This window comes from Artibeus jamaicensis, unplaced genomic scaffold (assembly GCF_021234435.1).
Source record: "Artibeus jamaicensis isolate MK-2021 breed Jamaican fruit bat unplaced genomic scaffold, CSHL_Jam_final contig_519, whole genome shotgun sequence".
In the NCBI taxonomy this organism is placed as follows: Eukaryota; Metazoa; Chordata; class Mammalia; order Chiroptera; family Phyllostomidae; genus Artibeus; species Artibeus jamaicensis.
In genome coordinates, this window is record NW_026521871.1 from 29388763 (window position 1) to 29410582 (window position 21820).

General features: G+C 38.9%; 1 protein-coding gene and 1 long non-coding RNA gene across 3 annotated transcripts in view; one reads left to right on the plus strand and one right to left on the minus strand.

The window, feature by feature from the left end:
* Positions 1-19289, minus strand: part of LOC128628024 (uncharacterized) — a 98460-nt gene extending 79171 nt beyond the window's left edge. Inside the window, exons 1-2 of the long non-coding RNA XR_008392341.1 lie at positions 19197-19289; positions 15506-15537 (exon numbers count right to left, since the gene is read on the minus strand). This is a non-coding gene — a long non-coding RNA (uncharacterized LOC128628024). The remainder of the gene's footprint in view (positions 1-15505; positions 15538-19196) is intronic.
* An 843-nt stretch (positions 19290-20132) lies between these two features.
* Positions 20133-21820, plus strand: part of NPHP3 (nephrocystin 3) — a 40130-nt gene continuing 38442 nt past the window's right edge. For both annotated transcript variants that reach the window (XM_037143880.2, XM_037143881.2), the window contains exon 1: positions 20133-20594. In XM_037143880.2, coding sequence (XP_036999775.2) covers positions 20199-20594 — 396 coding nt within the window. In that variant the 5' untranslated portion in view covers positions 20133-20198. The remainder of the gene's footprint in view (positions 20595-21820) is intronic.

A 21820-nucleotide genomic window follows, 5' to 3' on the forward strand; every position in this document is an offset into this window, starting at 1 on the left:
ATCAATTTCTGTTGGTTTCAGTTTTTCATCCATTGAATAAGGATTAATTCCTTCATTCAATAAATATTTATTGAGTGCCTATTATGTACCAGGTACTGTTTTAAGCACAGAGAATTAGTATATAAAGTAAACAAAAGTTCTTTACCCTCATGAAGTTTTTCTTCTACTAGAGGAAGAAGACAACAAACAAGGTGATACAATAATGGTATTATATAGTAACAAGTAGTAGTAAAAAGTGAGAGCATTCTGGATGTATTTTGAAGGTAGAGGCAAAAGAATTTAGTTCTGGACTCAACAGTGAATATAAAAGAGAAGTAAGGAGTATAAGAAGTCAAGGACCCCAAGGTTTATAGCCTGAGCAACTGGAAGAATAGAGTTGCCATTATCTGGGATGAGAAGATTTGCAGGAGGGACTGGGTGAGCCCATTTGGGCAAACATTCCATTTTAGATGCTATTAGACACCCAGAAGGAGATGTCAAGTAGGCAGCTGAATATTCAAGTTCAGGGAAGAGGTATAGATGAGAGATATACATTTGGAAGTCATCAATGAATAAATAATATTCAGAGCCATAAAACCAGATGAGATCACCCACGGGGTGTTTATATGAAAAGAATACAGAGGCCCCAGGCAGGTAGCTCAGGTGGTTGGAGCGCCCTGACACAGCAAGGCTGCAGGCTCCATCCCGGACAGGGCCACGTGCAGGAAGCAGCCAATGTGGGCATCGGTAAGGGGGACAACAAATTGATTTCTCTCTTTCTCTCTCAAAAGGCAATAATATATATATATATATATATATATATATATATATATATATATATATATATATATATAAAACACTCCCCTGTTCATAGGGTTGCTGGTGGTGGTAAGTGTGTGTGCTTGTGTGTGTGTGATGAGGGTTAGCTGGTTTCTCTGGATTATACTAAGAGTTGTTTTTGCTGAGAGCTTAGTATGTCCCAGATGCTGTGCTTAGACTTTCTATCCCTTATTTAATTTCTAGTAAGTGAATTATTTTTACCATTTTAAGATGATACTAAGAAAGTTTATATTTACCCAACATCATAGAATTAGTAAGTGATAAAACTAACATTTGAACCCAGAACGCATGTTCTTAAAACCTATATACTTTATCTTATATAATCTGATATAAAAATCAAATGCCTGTTGGTCATTCTAATACATCAAAGGCACTTAATGAAATGCCCCCTCACACACATACACTACACATCAGACTGTGCCTTGGACAATAACTTGTTCAACCACAGCTTTGAGATCATCAGTCTCAAATGGGCATGCTAATAAGTATAATGACTTTTCTACCCAATTAATAGAGCCATTATGAAGGCCAAATGAGGTAATGTCTGAAGAAGTGGATCGTAGCTTCATCCTTGTTAAAGAACATTTATTGCTATCACTTCAAAATGAGCCTGGGTTTTGTGAATGGTGGAATCAAATCAAATGAGTTCTGCTTGTGAAATGTACAATCCAGCTGCACAGAAGTGTTATACTTTAGAGAAATACTATTCTCTGTGTAAGATGTTTGACTTTGACTTACGACTAATATTTCAACAAGTGGCTGCTCAGAAACTGGAACATAAACTGAAATATATGTATAAGTATAAATAGGAAATTTCTTAAATGGCAAGAATTTTTTAAATCAAGGTTTTGAATTGTTTCTTTTTTCAGTTTCATTATTAGAATATCTCAGCATCCAATTACCTTTTAAGTTTATGAACTACTATAAGAGCATTTTAATTGCATAAGTATTTGCTTCCCTTATTTCTTGATTTTAATGTTAGAAAATGTTTCTGTATACGCTGTTCATTCCCATAGCTGGAGGGAATTTGACCCAGTATCTAAAATGCCCATCCTGTGTTTTTTAAGGGATAGAAAACAGAGGCAAAACTGCAGTTTGGAGTCAGAATACCAGCATGAAGTTCTGACACACTGGCTAAACCTTTACAAGTATTTCAAATGCTCAATGTAAAATTTTTTTCTTCCCTTCATAGTATCTGCCCACAGATATGACAGGGCTTACAACTCAGGCAGGAAACCTCTCTGGCCCTGAGTTACCACCAATCAGCAGAGTTTTGTTAGGAATTCTTCACTTAAAACAATACAAGGTGGAAATTGGCTAACCATCAACTGACTCCTAGTTATATGCTTATCTGTGTACCATATACACTTAAGAGATAAAATAAATAAATAGAAGTTGTGACCCTTGCTCTCTAGCAGCCACAATCTATAATCAAAACCACACACAGATGAAAATAAATGAAAACAATTACAAACAAAATTTGAACAAAAATAAACAAGAGAATGACCATGATTTTTACTATGCGAAGGAAACTCAAATTGAAGAGAATGTATTACAGATTCATCAAAGAAGCGTTGAGAGGCTGACTGGAGATAGCTGTACTAATGTGCACCATTTTATTTACACTGGAGAATTTATTAGTTTTTGCAGACACGGATGTTGTATGATCTTTGATAGACATTTGACTGTTCTGTGACTTGGTTTCCTCATCTATCCAACAACATCCTGCTCCTCAATCTTATATAATTCACAGGGTGATAGTTGGGGAACACTAAGAAACATCTCATTTTATCACTGCAGATATATTTGAAGTTAAATGCAGGTAAATTAAATTATATGTCATAGGCACATATTTATGATAATTAAAAGATGACACAATGAGCCAGTTTATCTCTGCAGCTTAAATTTAAGGTAGATAAAAATAAAAATCATATGACAAGGTAGATTCACACAGAATTGTGAATGAAACTAAAGGGTTTATAAACATTTTGGTCAGCATTTTTGATGTACCAAGATTGGGATGTCGACTAATAAATTAGTAAAGTGTTTCTAGCATGCAAGTAAGAAGTTCTTCTTTCTGAGAATTAAGTTTATTTAAAGTTGGATCAAAATTAATTCTGTTGCTACCAGGAGTGTCTGAACAATTTATTTTTCTCTGTGTTAAATGAACAGCAGAAATTTCCTTGGTCAATTCCTAAGTGAAACACGTAGAAGGAATTCTTCCATCTAATTCAGTCCATGAGTAGGAGCCTGAGATATATGTTTATCAAATAAACCCATCTGTAAATGAATAAATCAATCATTAAAAATCAACATTTATGTGTTGGAAATGAGCCTGCTCTTTTAGAAAGGAATGATCTGTAGTTATTATTATATTCTTCGAGTGTTTTTCTGTTCTAAAATTGAAGTTATTAAACAAGATTCTAGATATTCACTTTGAGGTAGTTATCAGAGGGCCAAATCATCAAACGATGTGGGGATATAAGCAAACCAAAGACCTCTCAGTACTCTCAGTCCTACCTATAAGCTGAGAACTACAGAAATTCCTGATGAGAAGCAGGAATTTGCCAGAAGGTTTAATAAGTAGCTCCAGCAGAGAGAGAATGAGACAAGGAAGTTGGTGCTGGAGGCCGCTAAGAACCAACAGAGAACTGATAGGGCCCTTGGGATAGAGGGTCGCCATTAAAGTCCCCTCAATGATTAGGCTCACACCCATAGGTGAAGAGATAAGTACAGCCACACTTAACAGCCTGCTGGTGAATATGGTTCACACAGACAGGACAGGATGAAAAGAAATGTACAGAGCCAAGGATAGAACTTCCAGGAGTCAATCCCACCTGTAGCTCAAGGAAGGTAAAGGAGATAACTACACCACCCAGCTGAAGGTCAAGGCAGCTCTGTGTGGAGAAAAGTGGACAGTCCTGTTACAATAGAACAGAGGGGCCAGTGGAACTTCAAACAGGAAATTCAGGGCAGGCCATGATCATAGAATGCAGCTCCAAGATCAAAATCCAAGGTACATTTTTACTAGAAGTTTGTTAGGGTATTTTAAAAAACGTTTCCCATAGACCAGACACAGTGGTAGCCCAGTGTGTGTGGTAGTGGGCATTGGGTGGGGGGATGGGGGAGGGAGGAAAGGAGGAGGGAAGTCCTGGATCTACTCCAATACCCAAAATCTTATTTGACAGCTCCTTTAAGGGCCCTCAAACAGACTTCAAAAACACCAGGTCTTTCACCTTGTATTGCTCCCCAATTCAGCAAATGGTGTGCCCATCCTTCCAGTCTTAACTCAGAAAGCTAGGTCTTATTCCTGCTTCCCTTACCTCCACCTTCCATATCCAATTCTTAAATCTGGCCACTTCTCTCCATCTCTATAGTGATGCTACTTCAAGCCACTCCCACTGTATGGATATCCCCTGAACCACTTTTGTCCCCTCTGGTCCCTTCTCTACCCAAACCAGACTGACCATCTTTCCAAAATGCAAATCAGATCATGTCATATCCATGGTCAAAACCCTTCAGAGACATCTCACTGCTTTGGGGGTAAAGTCTGGAATGACTTTGTCGACACAGTCGACAAAGTCTGGAATGCTCTAGTTCCTGCCCACCTCTCCAGCCTCTTCTGGCTCCACACTGCCCAGCAGTAATCTGTTCTGGCCTTTGCATCCTTCACTCAAGCCCTTTGAACTAACTAGCAATAAATTCCATCTTGCCAAAGGGCCTTTTCATCTAGAAATTCTGTCTCATCCTTTCAGACTTTAGCTCATACAGCTTCTCCCCAGGAAAGCCTTTCCTGACCTCCCTAACCAGGTTAAGTCTCTCTTTTCTGGATTCTGCTTATGCTGGGAGTCTCTCCCACGTAGCTCTTCTCACAGTTGCAATTTTACGTTGATCACACAATTCATTTTTATCACTATTGGTATTCTCCCTAGATTCTCTAAGTTCCACAAGTACAAGGTAAGGTCTGGGGTTTTTTTTCCTCACCACTGGAACTCGAGCTCTCAGAAAATAGAAAACAGTCCAAGTGTTGCTGAAAACTAAATAAAGGAATGGCACAGGGAGGGAAGACAGAAAGATTCGGGGATAATCTATGTGTCTCTCTTCCTGTCTCTGGTCTCCTTTACGTGTGACCAGGAATAATTGTAAAACACAACTTATTTTGCCAGTAAGTGCTCCCCTCCCCCAGCCCACAAACTCCTTGGTGAATGCCCTAAGGTTTGAGCAATGCAAGGTGAGGTCTCTGGTTATAATTCCATCAAGGGACAAGCCTTTGGGTACTGCCAATCCAGAATCTTTAGGTCTCATTGATGAAATGAAGATTTTCTTCCATTAACGTAAGAGCAATTTTAATGGCGGGTCACTTTCAAAATGTGTAAAGTATAAAAGTTGTGAAACCTAAGACAATGGGAAAATATCCTGATAATAGTGTTTATCATTCTAGGCTAGACATGAAAGAGAAAAGATATTTAAAAGATCAATATCTTTTAATAATATAATCTAGAATAATCAGTTAGAACAATAATTTTTAATCAAATGTAATATCTACATGCATTTTCTGCTGTAGAAGAAATCTTCTTTCAAAGGATTACATATTAACAACTTATAAAAGATAGAACAAGTGAGGGATCATATGTCCTGCTTGCTTTAATTTACTCGAATCACACATTTCAGACCAAGACCCTCTACTTTTTAATCAAAGTTCTCATATTTAATATATCATTTTCAAATAATCTACAATAAATATTTATAAAATGCTTTCATGCTACTTTGGTTCTAAGCCAATGTTCATTTGCTGAATGAAGTCTGTTCTTAAATGTTTTTGGAAATTTCAAAAGGTTTTGTTTTAAAGCACTAAGCCTATTGAAAAATAAACAAACGCTTTATAGGCAAAACATCCTCTTCTCTACACACACACACAAATACACACACCCTCACTGTTTTAATAGATCATCAATAAGACTAACACGACTCACTGAGTGTTTACTGTGTGCCAGCCCCGTGGTGGCACTTCACAGATGTTAGCTCCTATCACGCACTCCAACTTTCTGAAGCAGATTATATTTCTGCTCCCATTTTATCATCATTTGTATAATTCTGATAAACTACTGGAGCTTAAAAGTGTTGAACAAATTGCTCAAGGTCATAGCCATTAAGAGTAATAACCTTAGTTAAATAAAACATTAGTCTGAGATGGAACTCTTAATACATACAAACGAACAATATTGTTCATTGATTTGGGGAGAGTTGCTGAGGTTTCGGCTTCCCCATACACACACATTCAAGGTGACCTGAAGTGCTGGAGGAAGGAAATATCTGCAGAACAAACAAGGTGCTGATTAATGCATCACCCGTTCCATCCAAAATAGAGATTTCCATTTATCTCACTCGTATAATTATAATTCAAAATGACCCTGCAGGAAATATCAATTAATAGTTTGCTGTAAATAAATGTTGACTTGGTCTCTGATTAATGTTCTGGAAATAATGAGTTGGTTCTAGTGGAGCCGTTTTTGCTGGTTGCTGACTTTCAAGAAGAGCAATCTGAAGTTCAACATAAAACAGGCATAATTAATCATCAGGATATTGGGTAATGGTCACCACTCTGAATGATCATTGTCATTCTGTTTGTGTTTCTATCACTCACTGGAGTTTTAGTTAAATCTTTAAACAGTCACATGTTTGGAAGTTTTGTCTTTCCTGATTTAATAAGTAGCCTCATTGGGGTAAAAAAAATTGCAAAGTAATCACCATGAAGATGTCACATTATTTCAATATTTGTCAGGGACCATCTTCATCCCTGTAGAACATACGTGTCCTCATTCCATGCTATGGCTCTGTGCCAGCAACACTGTGGACGCTGGTCCTTACGCAGTCAACATCATTCCTTTCTTTAAGCATCATACAGCACATTGCCAAGAAGTAATTCTGTGGTATTCACTCTACTAAACTGAGACACATGCCAAATGAGCATCACAGCCAGACTGGCAATGCACTAGCACTTTGGAATAGAGTCTGCATTGCCTCACTCTCGTCATTAGTCAAGCACTCATATTCCTGATTTTATCATTCTTTTTTGGGAGTGTGATACATACTTCAAAATCGCCTGAGCACTGTTGGCATGTTTGTCTTTTGACCTAGAAAGGGGAAACTATAATAGGTTTCCTGCTGACTTAACTCCCAAAAAAGAACTGTTTGGTGAATTTAGTTATTTAACAACATCTCTGTATTTTTTTTAAGAAAAACGTGACAAAATAAAAGTGCCAAGTTTTACTTCTGTTTAGTGCTTCTATGGCTGTAACTCATTTTCAGCATGAGGTGATAGAGGGGCTCTGGACTGGGTGAATCTTCCGTTCTTCAGAAGTTGAATTCTAGGTATGGAGCACTCTGCCATTGCCCGTTCAACCTCCTGAAGAATTCATAGACACTCTCCCTCCTCAGCCGAGTTCATTCAACTCTGAAATGGGCTCACATTGAAAAGCCCATACCAACTCACTTGTATCAACTACACAAATAGTTAATTATTTGTCCAAGGGTTCAAAACACCAACAATAGATACTTAGTTCAATAAAGTATAAATGTAATGGCCAGTACGGCACTGTAGCATATTCTGTGAGAATCTAATTAGAGTAGTTTAATGTGCTGTAGGAGAATGTGATGGGAAATAAACGGGTAACTTAGCTAAGCCACGCTCTCTGAGTTAAATATGTTAGCTGTACCTTTAAGATCCTGTATTCAATACCTTACTTCCTGATTAATTTTCAGAAAGAGTCTCAAAAAGCTTCAGATTCCTTTATCTTCCAACGTGTCTATATGGACACTTACCTATGGATGAAACACCAGAGGAAGTAACAGAACAAGTAGCATTTAGTTGGGTCATTTTTTAACTGGGAAGTACTAGAACTATATTATGTCCAAATAACAGTCGACCTAACTTAAAATAAACGCAGATAATAACAAGCTTTCCACACAGCCTACAAAAAGGAGTTTATTCTACAAAGTTCAGCGGCTCGGTCCCATGTGTCACACTGAAGTAGTTAACACTAGTGGGGGTAGCACGTTTATCACTGTAACACGAGAATGGAGTTTTCCTTTTAATTCATCACTTCAACAACTTACTTAGTTTGCTATAACAAAGCACGGGCTTAAAATGCAGCAGTGAACTTGCCTTCCAATTTAAAAGATGTATGTATCTCCAACAGCTCTGAGCAATGCTTTTTATGGCTTTGCTTACCTTGTTCTAAAATAAAACGACAATTCATTTTTTCACAAATAAGCTGAAGAGTCTTGCAACCAATAGCTTTCCTTTGAGGTAAATTTAAAAGAGGTTTTCAGACGGATGCATTTTTTTTTCTTAAGTGGCAAATGGAAAATATCTCCAAAAATGTTGCCTTCTGACATCTGGTAAAATGCCTTGTAAAGTGGGACTCACTCTGTAAGCAAACAATAAGCTCTGAGCACCATAATTTGCCCTTCTTTTAAACACACAATTTTCCACATGCTAGTGATTGGTGGTTTCTTTCTTGCTTATTAGAAACACAATCAAGTTATTGCTTCTGAACACTGCTCTTGCACGGATGCATTTTATGCTAAAAAGTACGTATTCTAAAATGTCCTATTTTTTCATTTTGAAGTAGTTATGTGTTTTAAAATCTACTTACTAATTTTCTTTACTCAGCGTAGAACTATGAAAAACACTCCAGAGTAGAAGGCAATGGATTTCATGTCTGGTCTGGGTCCAGGCATTCGTTTTTAGAAAATACTAGTTTTTGAGAAAATACTAGAAGTCATTGAACCTCTTCTTTCATAACAATAAAACTACACAAGTTAGTCTTCCAATCCTTCAGGTCTACAATTTTAGGAGTCAATGATTTCATAATCTGAAGAAGGCAATTTTATATAAGCAAGATGGTTTGAGTCCATAAAGAATATTAGTTAATTCTGGTATAACTACCAACAGGAGTAGCTTCCCATCGCAAAGTTTCAGAAAGGAGAGCTGTGTCTGACAGCAAAAGGTGTCCTTAGAACACATCTTCTTTGTGAAGATTTCTCCTTCTTCCTGTTTTCTGAGGATATCACGTATGGCTAATGAATTTGCTTCCAATGATCTATCTTTTCTATTAGGGACCTGTTTATCCTAAATATAATACATTTGCTTTTATCCTAAAAGTAAATGATACATGCATTTTTATTACATTTTTATCTCTTACAAATATATGAAAAGAAGGAAAATGGGTCTGTACCTAACACATAACACGTACACTAAAATAGCTTACATGCATAACATTTTTGCATTGAACTATCCTGTCCTATCGTTCAGGGGTCACATAAACTTTTTGTATTTACCCATAGGTATATAGTGTTACCTGTATTTTATACATGGGAAAACAGGTGGAAGATAACACAGAACCTACTTGTGAATACACAGTATCTCTGAGCAGGTCAAAGATGAAAAGCTGTACTCTACCATCCCAGGGAAAGCCATCATACTTAGTTTGCCACTGCTCTTTTCCTCCTGCCTCTGAAACTTCATAATTGGTATAGTTAGAAATATCTTTATAGCACTGACCAAAATTTTGGGAAGAAGAGCACTAAGGACATTCTGGAAAGAGACATGAGCAAATTTTCTGGGTAGGTTAAATGTTCTCTGTCCTCTGCCACAGCTGCCATTAGAAAACACCACAGATTTGAAGGATTAAACAACAAAAATTTATTTCTCACAGTTCTGGGGGCTAGAAATCTAAGGTCAAGGTGCTGGTAAGTTTGGTCCCATCATGAGGGTTCTTCTCTTGGCTTGTAGGTGGCCTCCATCTTGCTATGAACTCACATGGCCCTTCCTCTGTGTGTGCAGAGATCTCTAGTGTTTCCTTGTCTTCTTGTAAGACACAACGCTATTGGATTAAGGCCCACCCTAATGACCTGACTTAACCTTTATTACCTCCTCAGAGAACATATCTCCAAATACAGTCACATGTTGAATTACAGCTTCAAATTATGAACTTTAGAGGGATGCTATTCAGTCCATAACAGTATGGTCACATGAATAGGTATACTTGCCAACACTGCATAGATCTCATTTGTCTTTTCAATGTTTATAAATTCTAACTAAAAATTTTTGTAAAAAAACTATAAATTGAGGGTTGGAGAGTGGGTAGAGGAATAGATAAAACAATAGTTACATGAAATAATAATTAGAATGTTGACCAGTTTTAAATGCTGGTGATACATATGTGGAGATTCATTATTCTATCTACTTTGTATATTTAATCATTCTGTTTATTTGGCATATCTTTTAAATTTTTATGATAAAAAGTGTAATAAAAGAAAAGGATATATGTCAATGGAAGATACTTTATAGATGACAATTCTAGGTCATAATCCCCTGGACTGAGCTCCAACTCAGCTATGAATGTATTGTGTTTCTTGGGCAGGTCATCTGCTAGGCTTGATTTAGAGAATGCCCTCATTATATAGATTTACTGAGTGCTCATTGGGTGCAAAACACTAGGAACTCCATAAACATATGAAAAGATGCTCAACATCACTATCAGAGAAATGCAAATTAAAACCACGAGGTATCACCTTACACCTATCAGAATAAAAGAATGGAAAATGCAGAAAACCAGTAAGAGACATATAAAATAGGGTTAAAAGGTCAAACAGACATTTATTCAAAGACCTGTAAAAGGAAAAGAGAGATTTGGGCAAAAATAACATATGAATCAGAGATTGGCTGAGAATTTGTAACAACGATCAACCCCAGACATCAAGCCTTATGCTCAAGAAACTCTAAAAATCCCAAGCAGGATCAAAAAACTTATGGTCAAACTGCTGAAGGTGAAAGATAAAGAGAAAATCAAAAAGCAGTCACACAGGGAAGGGAGACATTGTGTTAAAGTGCTCAGCAGTGAGACTTATGGTTGACAGTTAAACATAAGCAATGAAAGCTGGAAATCAATGAAATGATACATTTAAAATGCTGAAAGAAAAAGCTTCCAGCCTAGAATTCTATACTCAGCAAAAATACCCTTCAAAAAGATGTGAAAAAAAAATGTTTTAAGACAAACAAAAATGGAGAGAGTTTGCCACCAACAGATTTACCCTAAAAAATATATATGTGTATGTGTGTGTGTATATACACACACATATAGATATATATACATATGTGCGCATACACACAAACACACTAAAGGGAGTTTGTCAACTGACCCCCATATGAAAGCCAGATAATGCAGCAAGGAATGGAGAGCAACAGAAAGGAGAGAACAGGCATAGATATGAATAAAAATCAACTACATAAAACAATTATGTTTTACGGAATTTTAAATACATGTAAAAATAAAATACATAACAAAAGCACAGAAGTTGAAGGATTACTCTCCTTCAACTTCTGTGCTTTTGTTGTTTCAGTTTTTAAATTCTTGCTTTGTATGAGAAGTGCTAAAAGTTCTAGTCCATAATAAACTTTAATAAGTCAAGGATAGATGATGACATGTTTAGAGCAACCACTAAAAGTTTAATACATAAATGTATAACTAACAATTATAAAGAGATGGAATAATGTTTTTAAGTACATGATTAATCTAAATCTGGTAAGATATATATATTTTCTTTTCTCCTTTTAAATGGAAGTAGAACTCCAGCATCCATTGGAACTAGATCTTTGGTTTATTTTTGAGGTAAATAAAACAAGGAAGAAAAATTAAAAATTAAGTCATGAGTATTGACAATAAATATTGTCAATTTATATGTGGCTTCTAAGGATTATAAAGTACTTTTTAGGAATTATGGGAAGCCTGAAGTTATATTTCATAAGGTGAAGAAAGATTTAATTTATTCAAAGGATGTCCACAATCCAAGGAAATACTATTCGACAGACATGGCTTTACCCTCTGACACCCCACTACAGTGTGTTCTGTGAAGCTATACTCGAATTAAAATTTTTTATTCTTTGAGTAACTGAATCTCAATGCAGTGTTCAAAGGAGATATTTTTATGTGAATATATTATATTAAACCAGAATCTCTTAAAGGGAACTAATCATATGCTTGCGTACACACACACAGAGGCATGAGTGGAAGTGACTGACATCACAGATGCTCCACATACTGAAATTTCAAAGTAATTTAAATTTCTTGAAGGGCCATCAACATCTTTCTTACGAAAGCATATTAGCTATTTACATATTAATCACTTCTTTGAAATGGAAAAAATTTTTAAATGATTACACACTTTATAATACACTTAATATAGCTAAAAACAACAATATATATTGGGTGGACCAAAAAGTCTGTTGAGTTTTTTTCCATAAAATAAAAGGCATGTTTTCATTTTCACCAATAACTTTATTGATTTGGCTATTTTGAGTATGTCAGCTATCTCCTGCGTGGTATGACGTTGGTTGGTCTCAGTGCCTTGGTCAGATCGCTATCAACTTCAACTGGTCTACCTGACCATGGAGCATCATCCAGCAAGAAATCTCTAGCACGAAACTTCACAAACCACTTTTGACACACTCGATTAGTAACGGCTCCTTCTCCATATACTGCACAAATCTTTTTTGTGTGTTTCAGTTACATTTTTACCTCTCTTGAAATAATAAAGCATAACATGCCAAAAAGGTTATGTATTTTCTTCCATCTTCAATATTAAAATGGCTACACAAAAATTCACCAATTTTGATAAGCTTTTTAAAATGCACACTGATATGACAGCTGTCACAGTATAACCTAACAGAATTATTTCGAATGAAGTTAAAGACAGCTAAGCACTGTTAAAGCCTTCTTATGGAAAAAAACCCAAATGAACTTTTTGGCTAACCCAATACTTCATATTGGCTTCAAAATACATATGTGTATTTTGGTAAATGTATGTATGCATTTCTGCAAGAATTATGCCTGGGACTAAAATAGCTGGGATATGCAACTTTAAGCAATACTTACAGCATTTTCCAAAGTGCTTGCCTCAATTTACACTCTCTCAGACAGTGCAGGAGAGTTCCGGTTGCTCCAGATCCTTGTCCTTGTGACACTTAAAATTAGCTCTGTTTTTCATGTTTTTTAGTTGTTTGTTTGGCTATGTAGTGAAATTGCATTTTTTCCAGCTTTACATGATATACTTGATAAATAACATTGTGTAAGTTTAGCACAAAATGATGAGTTGATATGCATATAGTGGGACATGATTACCACATAAGATTAATTAACACATCCATCACATCATACAGATACAATGTTGGGGTGTGTCATAAGAACAAAGATCTACTCTCTTAGCACATTCTGAATATACGATATTATTAACTATAGCCACCAGGCTGTACATCAGACCGCCCAGAACTCATTCATCTTATAACTGAAAATTGGTATGCTTTAATCAACATTTCCCCCAACTTCTGGTAACCACCATTCTACTTACTGTTTCTATGAATCTGACTTTCTTCGAATGCATATATGACAGACATCACACAGTATTTGCTTTTCTTTGTGTGGTTTATTTCACTCAGCATGAACTCTTAAGATCCATCTATGTTGTCACAAATGGCAGGATTTCTTTCTTTTCCCCCTAAGGCTGAATAATATCGCACTGTGTATGTATACCACAGTTTCTTCATTCATTCTTCTGTCAACTGACATTTAGATTGTTTCCATGTCTGGGCTATTGTGAAAAATGCTGTGATAAATATGCGTAGATATCTCTTGGAGATGGTGATTTCATTCCCTTCAAATATATACCTGGAAGTGAAATTGCTATATCATATGGTAGTTCTATTGCTAATTTTTTGAGGATCCTCTATACTATTTTCCATAATGGCTATACCAATTTCCATTTCATCAATAGTCGAGCGAAAGGATTCCCTTTTCTCCACACCCTCACCAATACTGGTTATCCTTTCTCTTTTTGACAAGAGCCATTCTGACAGGTGTGAAATGGTATCTCATTGTGGTTTTGATATGCATTTCCCTGGTAATTAGTGATGCTAATCACCTTTCATGTACCTGTTGGCCATTTGTATGTCTCCTTCGGAAAAATGTCTGTTCAGGTCCTTTGCCCATTTTTCAGTTGTTTTTTTGTTTTTTGTGGTTTTTTTTCTTTTTTGCTATTGACATGTACAAGTTCCTTATATAAGTTCCCTATATATTTTGACTATTAATTCCTTACTAGATACATGGCTTGCAAATATTTTCTGCCATTCCATAGGTTACCTTTTCATTTTTCTGATTATTATTTTGTTTGTTAGTTGGTTGTTTTCACTGTACAGAAGCTTTTTAATTTGATGAAATTCCATTTGTTTATTTTTACTTTTGTTGCTTATGCCTTAAAAGAAAAATCACTGCCAAGACCATTACCAAGGAGCCTTTTCTATAGGTTTCCTCTGTTTTATTTTTTCCTAGGTAAAAGTTTGTCGGTTTTATTGCTTCATAAAACCAAACCTTAGCTTTGCTGACCTTTTCTATTGTTTTTCTGTTCTCTCTTCCATTTATTTCTGCTCTACCCTTTATTATTTCCTCCTGTAGGTGTCCCCTTTGTGGCGTCTAGCAGGCCACAAACATGAGCAGAAGTAATATCTAAGATTTCACAACCCAAGAGTAGATGTGGTCCTAAATAATTTGAGTGAATATGCTAAAAGCATGGTTCCATAGAACACACATTATAATGGTGCTCAGATTGTTTTTGCTCAGCATTTAGCATAAATAGCTTTCTGTGTGCTGAGCTGAAACAATAATCACCTTCCCCAGCATTGTTTCTTGAGAAAATATACTTCAGATACTAAATATTAGGTTATTAAATTAGCCATTGGAACACGACTCATTTACAAATTGAGGTTATAATGTGTATAAAAGCTATCAGTGTTATGATCAAAATTATTAAAATTTTATAACCACGAATAAATCTTATCTAAAAGAGAAACTTCTATGTGTTAAACTCTGAAAGTTAAAACCTGCTATTTTGTATATATGCTTCTAAAGAGATATAGTATTTTCCTTCCCTAACTACAGACCTCAGCTAATTTTCTTCTCAGTCTCTGACTTAAGTCAGAAAAGCACATCCTTTTGCAAATTTACACAGTGGTGAAGAAGACTTCGCTTCTCCCTGGTGGGAGCTGATTACATCTGGCCCCTTGCTGACTTCCTGTCATGTGGATTAGGAGGGTCAGGAGTCTGGGAAAAGGGTGATGGTCATTACTGACAACCTGAAGTGGACACTGGCTACCAGACTTGGAATGAATGGGCAGTTCCATGAAAGAAATTAAGCGGAGGTTATATTCAACTCCACCAGTGAACTGAGTAGAGGTACAGCAGGGAATAGAACAGCTCTGAACTTGAGAAACAGAAGGACATTCCTCAGCAAGCAAGACACAAATGGTTTCTTGCATCTGAGGCTTCTTCTGCTCCAGAAAATTATAGTTGCTTTATTTGTTAAACAAATGTCCAAAATACGCAGTGTGCTTTAGGACCACAAGTAAATATATATGTTATCACATTATTACTGAAACCCATTGCAGATCTTTTTAAAGCATGGCTTTCTATATATCCATAGGTTTACTTAGTCCAAGGTGAAACAGCCCACAGCAACCCTATCTTTGGAGAACACACTTCATGAGGCATGGACACTTCATATTTAAAATATTCTTATCTAATTTCCTTCCCCACTGTATCCCTGTGTTGCCTTTGCTTCACCGTGTACTCACCTAGGCATTCAATTCCTCTCCTTCACTGATTTCTGCGAAAGAAGGAAAGAAAGAAATAAAAAATCCAATTACAGCAAGTTTTATGAAGTTATAAATTTATTAAAGATTTGAAACATTTTGGGGAGATACTACACAACATTCAACCATCTCTCTAAATGCTTCCTTCTCTTTGTACCATTTTCTTCTATTTCCTCCCCATCTCTGTTCAAACTAATTCATTATGCCCCTCTATCCATCAGGACAGGCTAGGGTGTGCTGTGGTACAAAATAACCCCCAGACCAGTGGCTTAGTACAAATATTTACATAGGAATGAGACCTTCATTGATGGGCTTGCAGGATACCTAGAGAAATCATCTGAGCCTAAGGTTAAATTGTATCTTCTATACCACGGATGGTTACTGAGTGAGATAGTGAAAATATTATAATAGGCCAAGGAACACCCTGCAGTTCCTTAAAAGGGGCAATCAACTTTGTTTTGGCATAATGGTTACTAAATTAGTATTTGCTTTAGAACCCTGTGGGGACTTTTTTAAAAAGCAGATACGTGGGCCCAATCCACAGATATTTTGATTCAGTAGATTTGATGTCAGGTCCGGGACTCTAAATATTCAATAGGCTCTTCAGGTACTTCTGAAAAGTATCCATGTTCAAAAACTATCACTCCCGTTCAGGGGTCAGGAAACGATATACAGCCCTCAAGCCAAATCTGCCTCCTCACCTGTTTCATTTTTTTTTAAGTTTTTAAGAAATGTATTTATTTGAGCTCATCTTTTTGAAATATGAAAATTGGTTGTATTTTCCCACCCTGTTTTTGTAAATAAAGTTTCATTAGAATGCAGACATACCCATTCATTTATGTATCATTATGGCTGTTTTCGTGCTATTATAGCACAGAGTTGAATAACTGAGAAAGAGACCATGTGGGCCACAAAGAATAAAATATGTACTATCTGGTCCTTAATCAAAGAAAGTTTGCAGACTCCTGCTCTTGTCTCTTTCATAACTAATTTCCAGATTCACATCATTACTGGAGATGAGAACTAAGTACGGCAATGTGGATAATCACTACCGAAAACACCACCTGAACTGAGTTCTTACAGACAGTATTCATTTTTTCAATCTAATTTTTATTAACTTTTAAATGTTATTTCGTTACAGTTGTCCTCATTTCTTCCCCATTATTCTCCCCTGCCCTCCCCTCCCCATCTTCCATTCAATGCTCCCCTTCAACCCCCGTAGATTGTCTTCATCTTCATATAAGAAATATGATTCTTTTATATAGAGGTGGACAAAAGGAGATTTACAGTTGTCATACATATAAATAAAGTAATTAATAAATAATAGAGGAATAAATTGTGTTCTGTGTACTCACAGCTATAAACCTACTTTTGACCACCATGTATATACTGATTACTGTCAAATTAATTTTTTCCTGAGTTATACTGCCCTCTAGTGGTATAAATGTTAAATCACAGATGTTTGATCAGATTACATATTGTCCATCATTATGTAATTCCTGAAATCAGAGTCATACTTAATAAACTTTGTGGCAAGGGACTTCGGGAATCAGAGTTCTCACCAATCAGAGTTGGTAGAACTGAGGAGCACTCAACAGCCAAGGAAAAGGTTAGCAACTTTCATGAGAATTAGAACCCCTTCCTTTTATGGAATTCCTTTGTCTTCAAAGACTATTTCCCTATACAGCATTACTGGATAGGTCATTCATCCCAAAGCGATACATTTTCTCAGGGATATTTTGCCCATTTGTGATGCCACGTCTGTCTCTGAAATTGAAGTACAAACTACCAAAGTGACCAAAATCCCAGGTGCATTCTCTATGATGAACTGTGATAAAAGGACAGAAAGTGTAAACAGGAATCCAGATGCACACAGACATAAGAGAAGGTTAACAAAGGGGATCACACACGTGTTGGCATTAATGAGACAGCAATGGATGAACTCATTGGTTTCCCCCCTCAACTACTGATTAAAATCTTCTCAGGAGCTTTTAAAAACCAGCGATGTCCCGATCTCCACCCCCTGGAGTTGCTGATCTAATTGGTCTGAGGAGAGGCTTAGGTGGCGGTATTTTTTTAAGTTCTCTGAGTGATTGTGATGTGCAACCAAGGTTAAGACTCATCGCTCTACAGCAGTGCTTCTCAAATGTTAAGGAATATTCAAATCACCTGGGGATCTTGTTCTCCGCACTTTGTGATTCAATAGGCCTGTGATGGCACCTGAGAATCTGAATCCTAACGAGCTTCAAGGTGATGCTGATGCTGCTGTCTGTGAGTCACACTGTGAGTAGCAACGAATTAGATCATCCCTAGCCAGTTTTTATACAATTTCAATGGCTCTGAGGTCTTAAATTACATAAGTACCACTTGGGAGTTAGCTAAACGTGCAAATTTGCAAGCTCCAGTCTCAGAAATTAAAATTCAGCAGACCTCGATTTTTAACAACTGTCCCGAGTGATTCTGAGATTCATAGTCTGAGAACCACCCACATACTAACCTACACAGGTAATATTTATTTTACAAATGACAGTTTTTAAAAGGTGGCAACAGTATTTATAAGTTTTACAAGCTACCTTGACCTAATGTGAGAAAAATTTCTCTTGTTTCAGCTCTGAGAAGAAATTGCCCCCCAGTCAGTGGCTTAAACCAACACAATTTTATTATATCTCATGATTTCGTGTGTCAGTAGGGGCTAGCTGGGTGATTCTTCTGCCCTCAAGTCACTTGGTTGTAAAGAGCTAGCAAATAGGCTTGACTGGAGTCCAAGATGACTTCACTTTGTGTGCCTGCTTCCCTCCTGGAGAAAAGCTTGAGGGGAGGAGACAGGATGACCAGCTACTTTGATGGAGGGAGTTAGAACTGGCCTGCATCCCCAGAGTTCTTTGGGGCAAAGATTGTGTTTCCTATTGCAGTAGATGTCATGATAACTAAAAGACTTTCTCTGGACCCCAGAAGGGATGCCAGTGGACAGCCCTCAACTGTCAGTCCCCACAGGGATTGTTTTGGCTGAAGAGAGCTCATAACTGGCTGGTGTGGGGGTATAAAGTCCCAGCCCCTTCCTCCGCCCCAAGTTGAGACAAATTCTACAGGGTTTTCTCATCTTCTGAACTCCCCGATTGGCTGAGGTCTCCATTAAGACTGCAGCGAAGCTCAACTTCTGCTTCCCAGTTTTGCTTCTTTCCCTGTGAATTGACGGAAAGGCACTCCCCAGCACACATGGCGCATGGTTATGTCCACCTCGGAGTCCACCTCCCAGGAAGCCTGACCTGTAACACCTGTGGATCAGATGTGGGCCCCTGGGGAAATGAACCAAGTTGGATGATCTTGGGTCTGTCAAAGGGACACCCTGGAGAGATGAACAAACATCAGCAGAGAGGATGCTTAAAGCTCACTCCTTCTGCTGGACAGCTGGAATACAGCTACACTATTACTTTTATCTCAGCACTATATGAACTTTGAATATATGTAGTTCATATATTCATAATATGAATATATTCCACATCATTTTGAGAATAAAAATGCAAGCAATACCTTGAATTGCCTTTTAACTTTATCTTCAATAGAGCTAATCTTCAATAGAGAATTGAAGATTAAAGACTTCCAGTTATGAGGGGGAGAAACGTCTTTCCAGAACTTACAAAACCACCTAAAAGGGCCGGCTTTAACAATTTACCTGTGGTCCAAAAGGCACCAACATCCAGCCCACAGCAGTATCAATCAAACAGAAGCCTTTCCTGTCTTCTCTTTGGTCCTCTCTCCCAGGGCTCCCAACCTGTAGAAGTTACAAGACAGAGTCAGGTGGAGGGGCAAGACCACTAGATACGGTGGGAGACGATGCCACCCCTCTCTTCTCTGACTTGAACGTCTAAAACAGTCCCCCTCTCTCTTTTTCTTTTTAGTCACCTAAACCCTCCCCTCCCCTGTCATATAGCAATATATCTTTTCCTTTATTTTGTGAGCTGCCCCACAGTTTCTCTGATGTGCAGTTTCCATCCAGTATCAGTTGTCGCAAAACGTCAAAAACCTTCACCTCATGTAAGGACTGTCCCTGGTGGCCTCAGGCTGCAAAGCCTAAAAGCTTTTTCTTGGCTCGTACTCTGTCTTGCTGGGCATTCCAACTGTTTGCATACCCAGAGACACTTAGTGAAAGGCACGGAGCCGGCGCTCAAGAAATTCCTCAGATTTCCCCACTGCCTTCGGGAGGAGAGCTTTTGTCAGGCGCGGCCGCGGGACACCAACAGCAGCAGCGAGAGGTGGCAGCTGGAAGCCCAAAGCCAGTGTTCAATGTGGGGTACGCGCCAGTCAGGGAACCTCGAGCCGGTGAGGGCTGCTAAGAGAGGCCGTGAGTGTGCGCTCCGCCGAAGGCTCTTACGTGGGACGGCGCCAGTCCCAGAAGCCGCTGCTCGCCCCGCCCCTCCCGGCCCTGATGCCCCGCCCCTCCAGGCCCTGATGCCCCGCCCCGCCCGGCCCTGATGCCCCGCCCCGCCCGGCCCTGATGCCCCGCCCCGCCCGGCCCTGATGCCCCGCCCCGTCGTGCTCGTCCCGCCCCTCGCCCCGCCTCGGGTCCCACCCCGTACCTCTCTGGTTGCCCAGCTCCTGGGCGCCTGCTGGGTCCCGCCCCGCTGGCTCTGTCCCGCCCCTTCTATTACTCTAGGTAGTGGCCGCTGTAGGCGCAATGGGGACCGCGTCGTCGCTCGTGAGCCCCGCGGGCGGGGAGGTAATCGAGGACACTTACGGGGCAGGCGGTGGAGAGGCCTGCGAGATCCCGGTGGAGGTGAAGCCCAAGGCCCGCCTGCTGCGCAGCTCTTTCCGCCGGGGTGCGGGAGCGGCGGCAGCCGGGGCCGGGCCTGGGTCGCTGAACCGCGGGGCCGGCGGCGGCGGGCTGCTGGGGGCTAGCTTCAAGTCCACTGGCTCGTCGGTGCCGGAGCTAGAGTACGCGGTGGCTGAGTACGAGCGGCTGAAGAAGGAGTACGAGATCTTCCGGGTCAGCAAGAATCAGGAGTTGCTGTCCATGGGCCGTCGTGAGGCCAAGTTGGACACGGAGAACAAGCGGCTGCGGGCCGAGCTGCAGGTAACGCCGGGCCTAGGGGCGTCCGGGCCGCCTACGCTTGGCTGCGTAGGTGTTCCCGGACCGAGCCCATCCTGTCTCCTTTCCAAACCAAGTAGTTTTGAAAGTTGCGCAGAAAACTGCTGTGCGTATTAATTTAAAGGGGCATATTCTCTTGGAGTCTAAACTGATTTCCTAACGAATTCCACCCCTTTTCTATTTATGGTTCATTCATTCACTGGCCTTCAAGCAGTTAGCCTGAAAGTGTCCCGAAGCAGCAAATGCTAGTCTCCATGGGGCTCTAGAGAAGTAGGTTCACACAGGGCACACACACAAAAAATACTCTGATACAATCTGTTGAAACAACTCATCAAAATCTTCCCAGAAGTCTTTACCTCCCTCCTCTGCTAAAATTTTACAGACCTCCGAGGTGGGATATATGTCTAGGTTTCTTTGTGTGGTTCCATTGCTCTTGGGTTTTAATGACCCTAAAGGGAATTTTTCTGGAAGCCCCTGATTATCACGATCTTAACTGCTGTGGTTGAGGTATACTCCAATTCCCTTAATCCATTTAATTTACTTTTAAAAAAATTGACTTCCCTGTAGCAGATCTATTTTAACTCATTAAAATAGTATATAATAAAGCTAAAGGTTGCTTTTCTGTGATCAGAGTTGTGAGACTTTGTGCCAATGGTTTGGGGACCCTTTGAGAGTTGTGGTTTGTTTACTTATTTCTTTACTATGGAAGACACTTCTAGACAGACAGTCCAAGTGTTCTTGGGCGCATCACAGTAGGAATTGAATAAATACCTCAGACTGCATTTTCGTAAAGGAGGAAGCCGTCTTTTCTTCTAGACTAGCCATGCCAGTCAACCCCCACCGCAACATGAGCTGTTGTATCATCAACACTTGTTACCTGGAAATAAATACTTATCAGCAGTCCATCGGTTGTCTTACAGTTTTCCTACCAAGCAGCCTTAATGCACTTGCATGTACAGAATGGTTGTATACATTTCAGATATCTGATTTTATGGGTGCAAGCCACTCTCCAATAAACACTGCACATTGGAAATAACTGTGAGATGGAGGTAGAAGAGAACCAGTGTCAAGTGCACTAAGGGTGGACAAATGCCACAGGTTCCTCCTGTTACCAGTCCTGATTCCTTATGTAATCTTTTTCATTACTTTCTCACATAGCGGGGCATAAATAGTTCTTCTCTATTTACTTAAAGCATTTAGTCATATTAAAT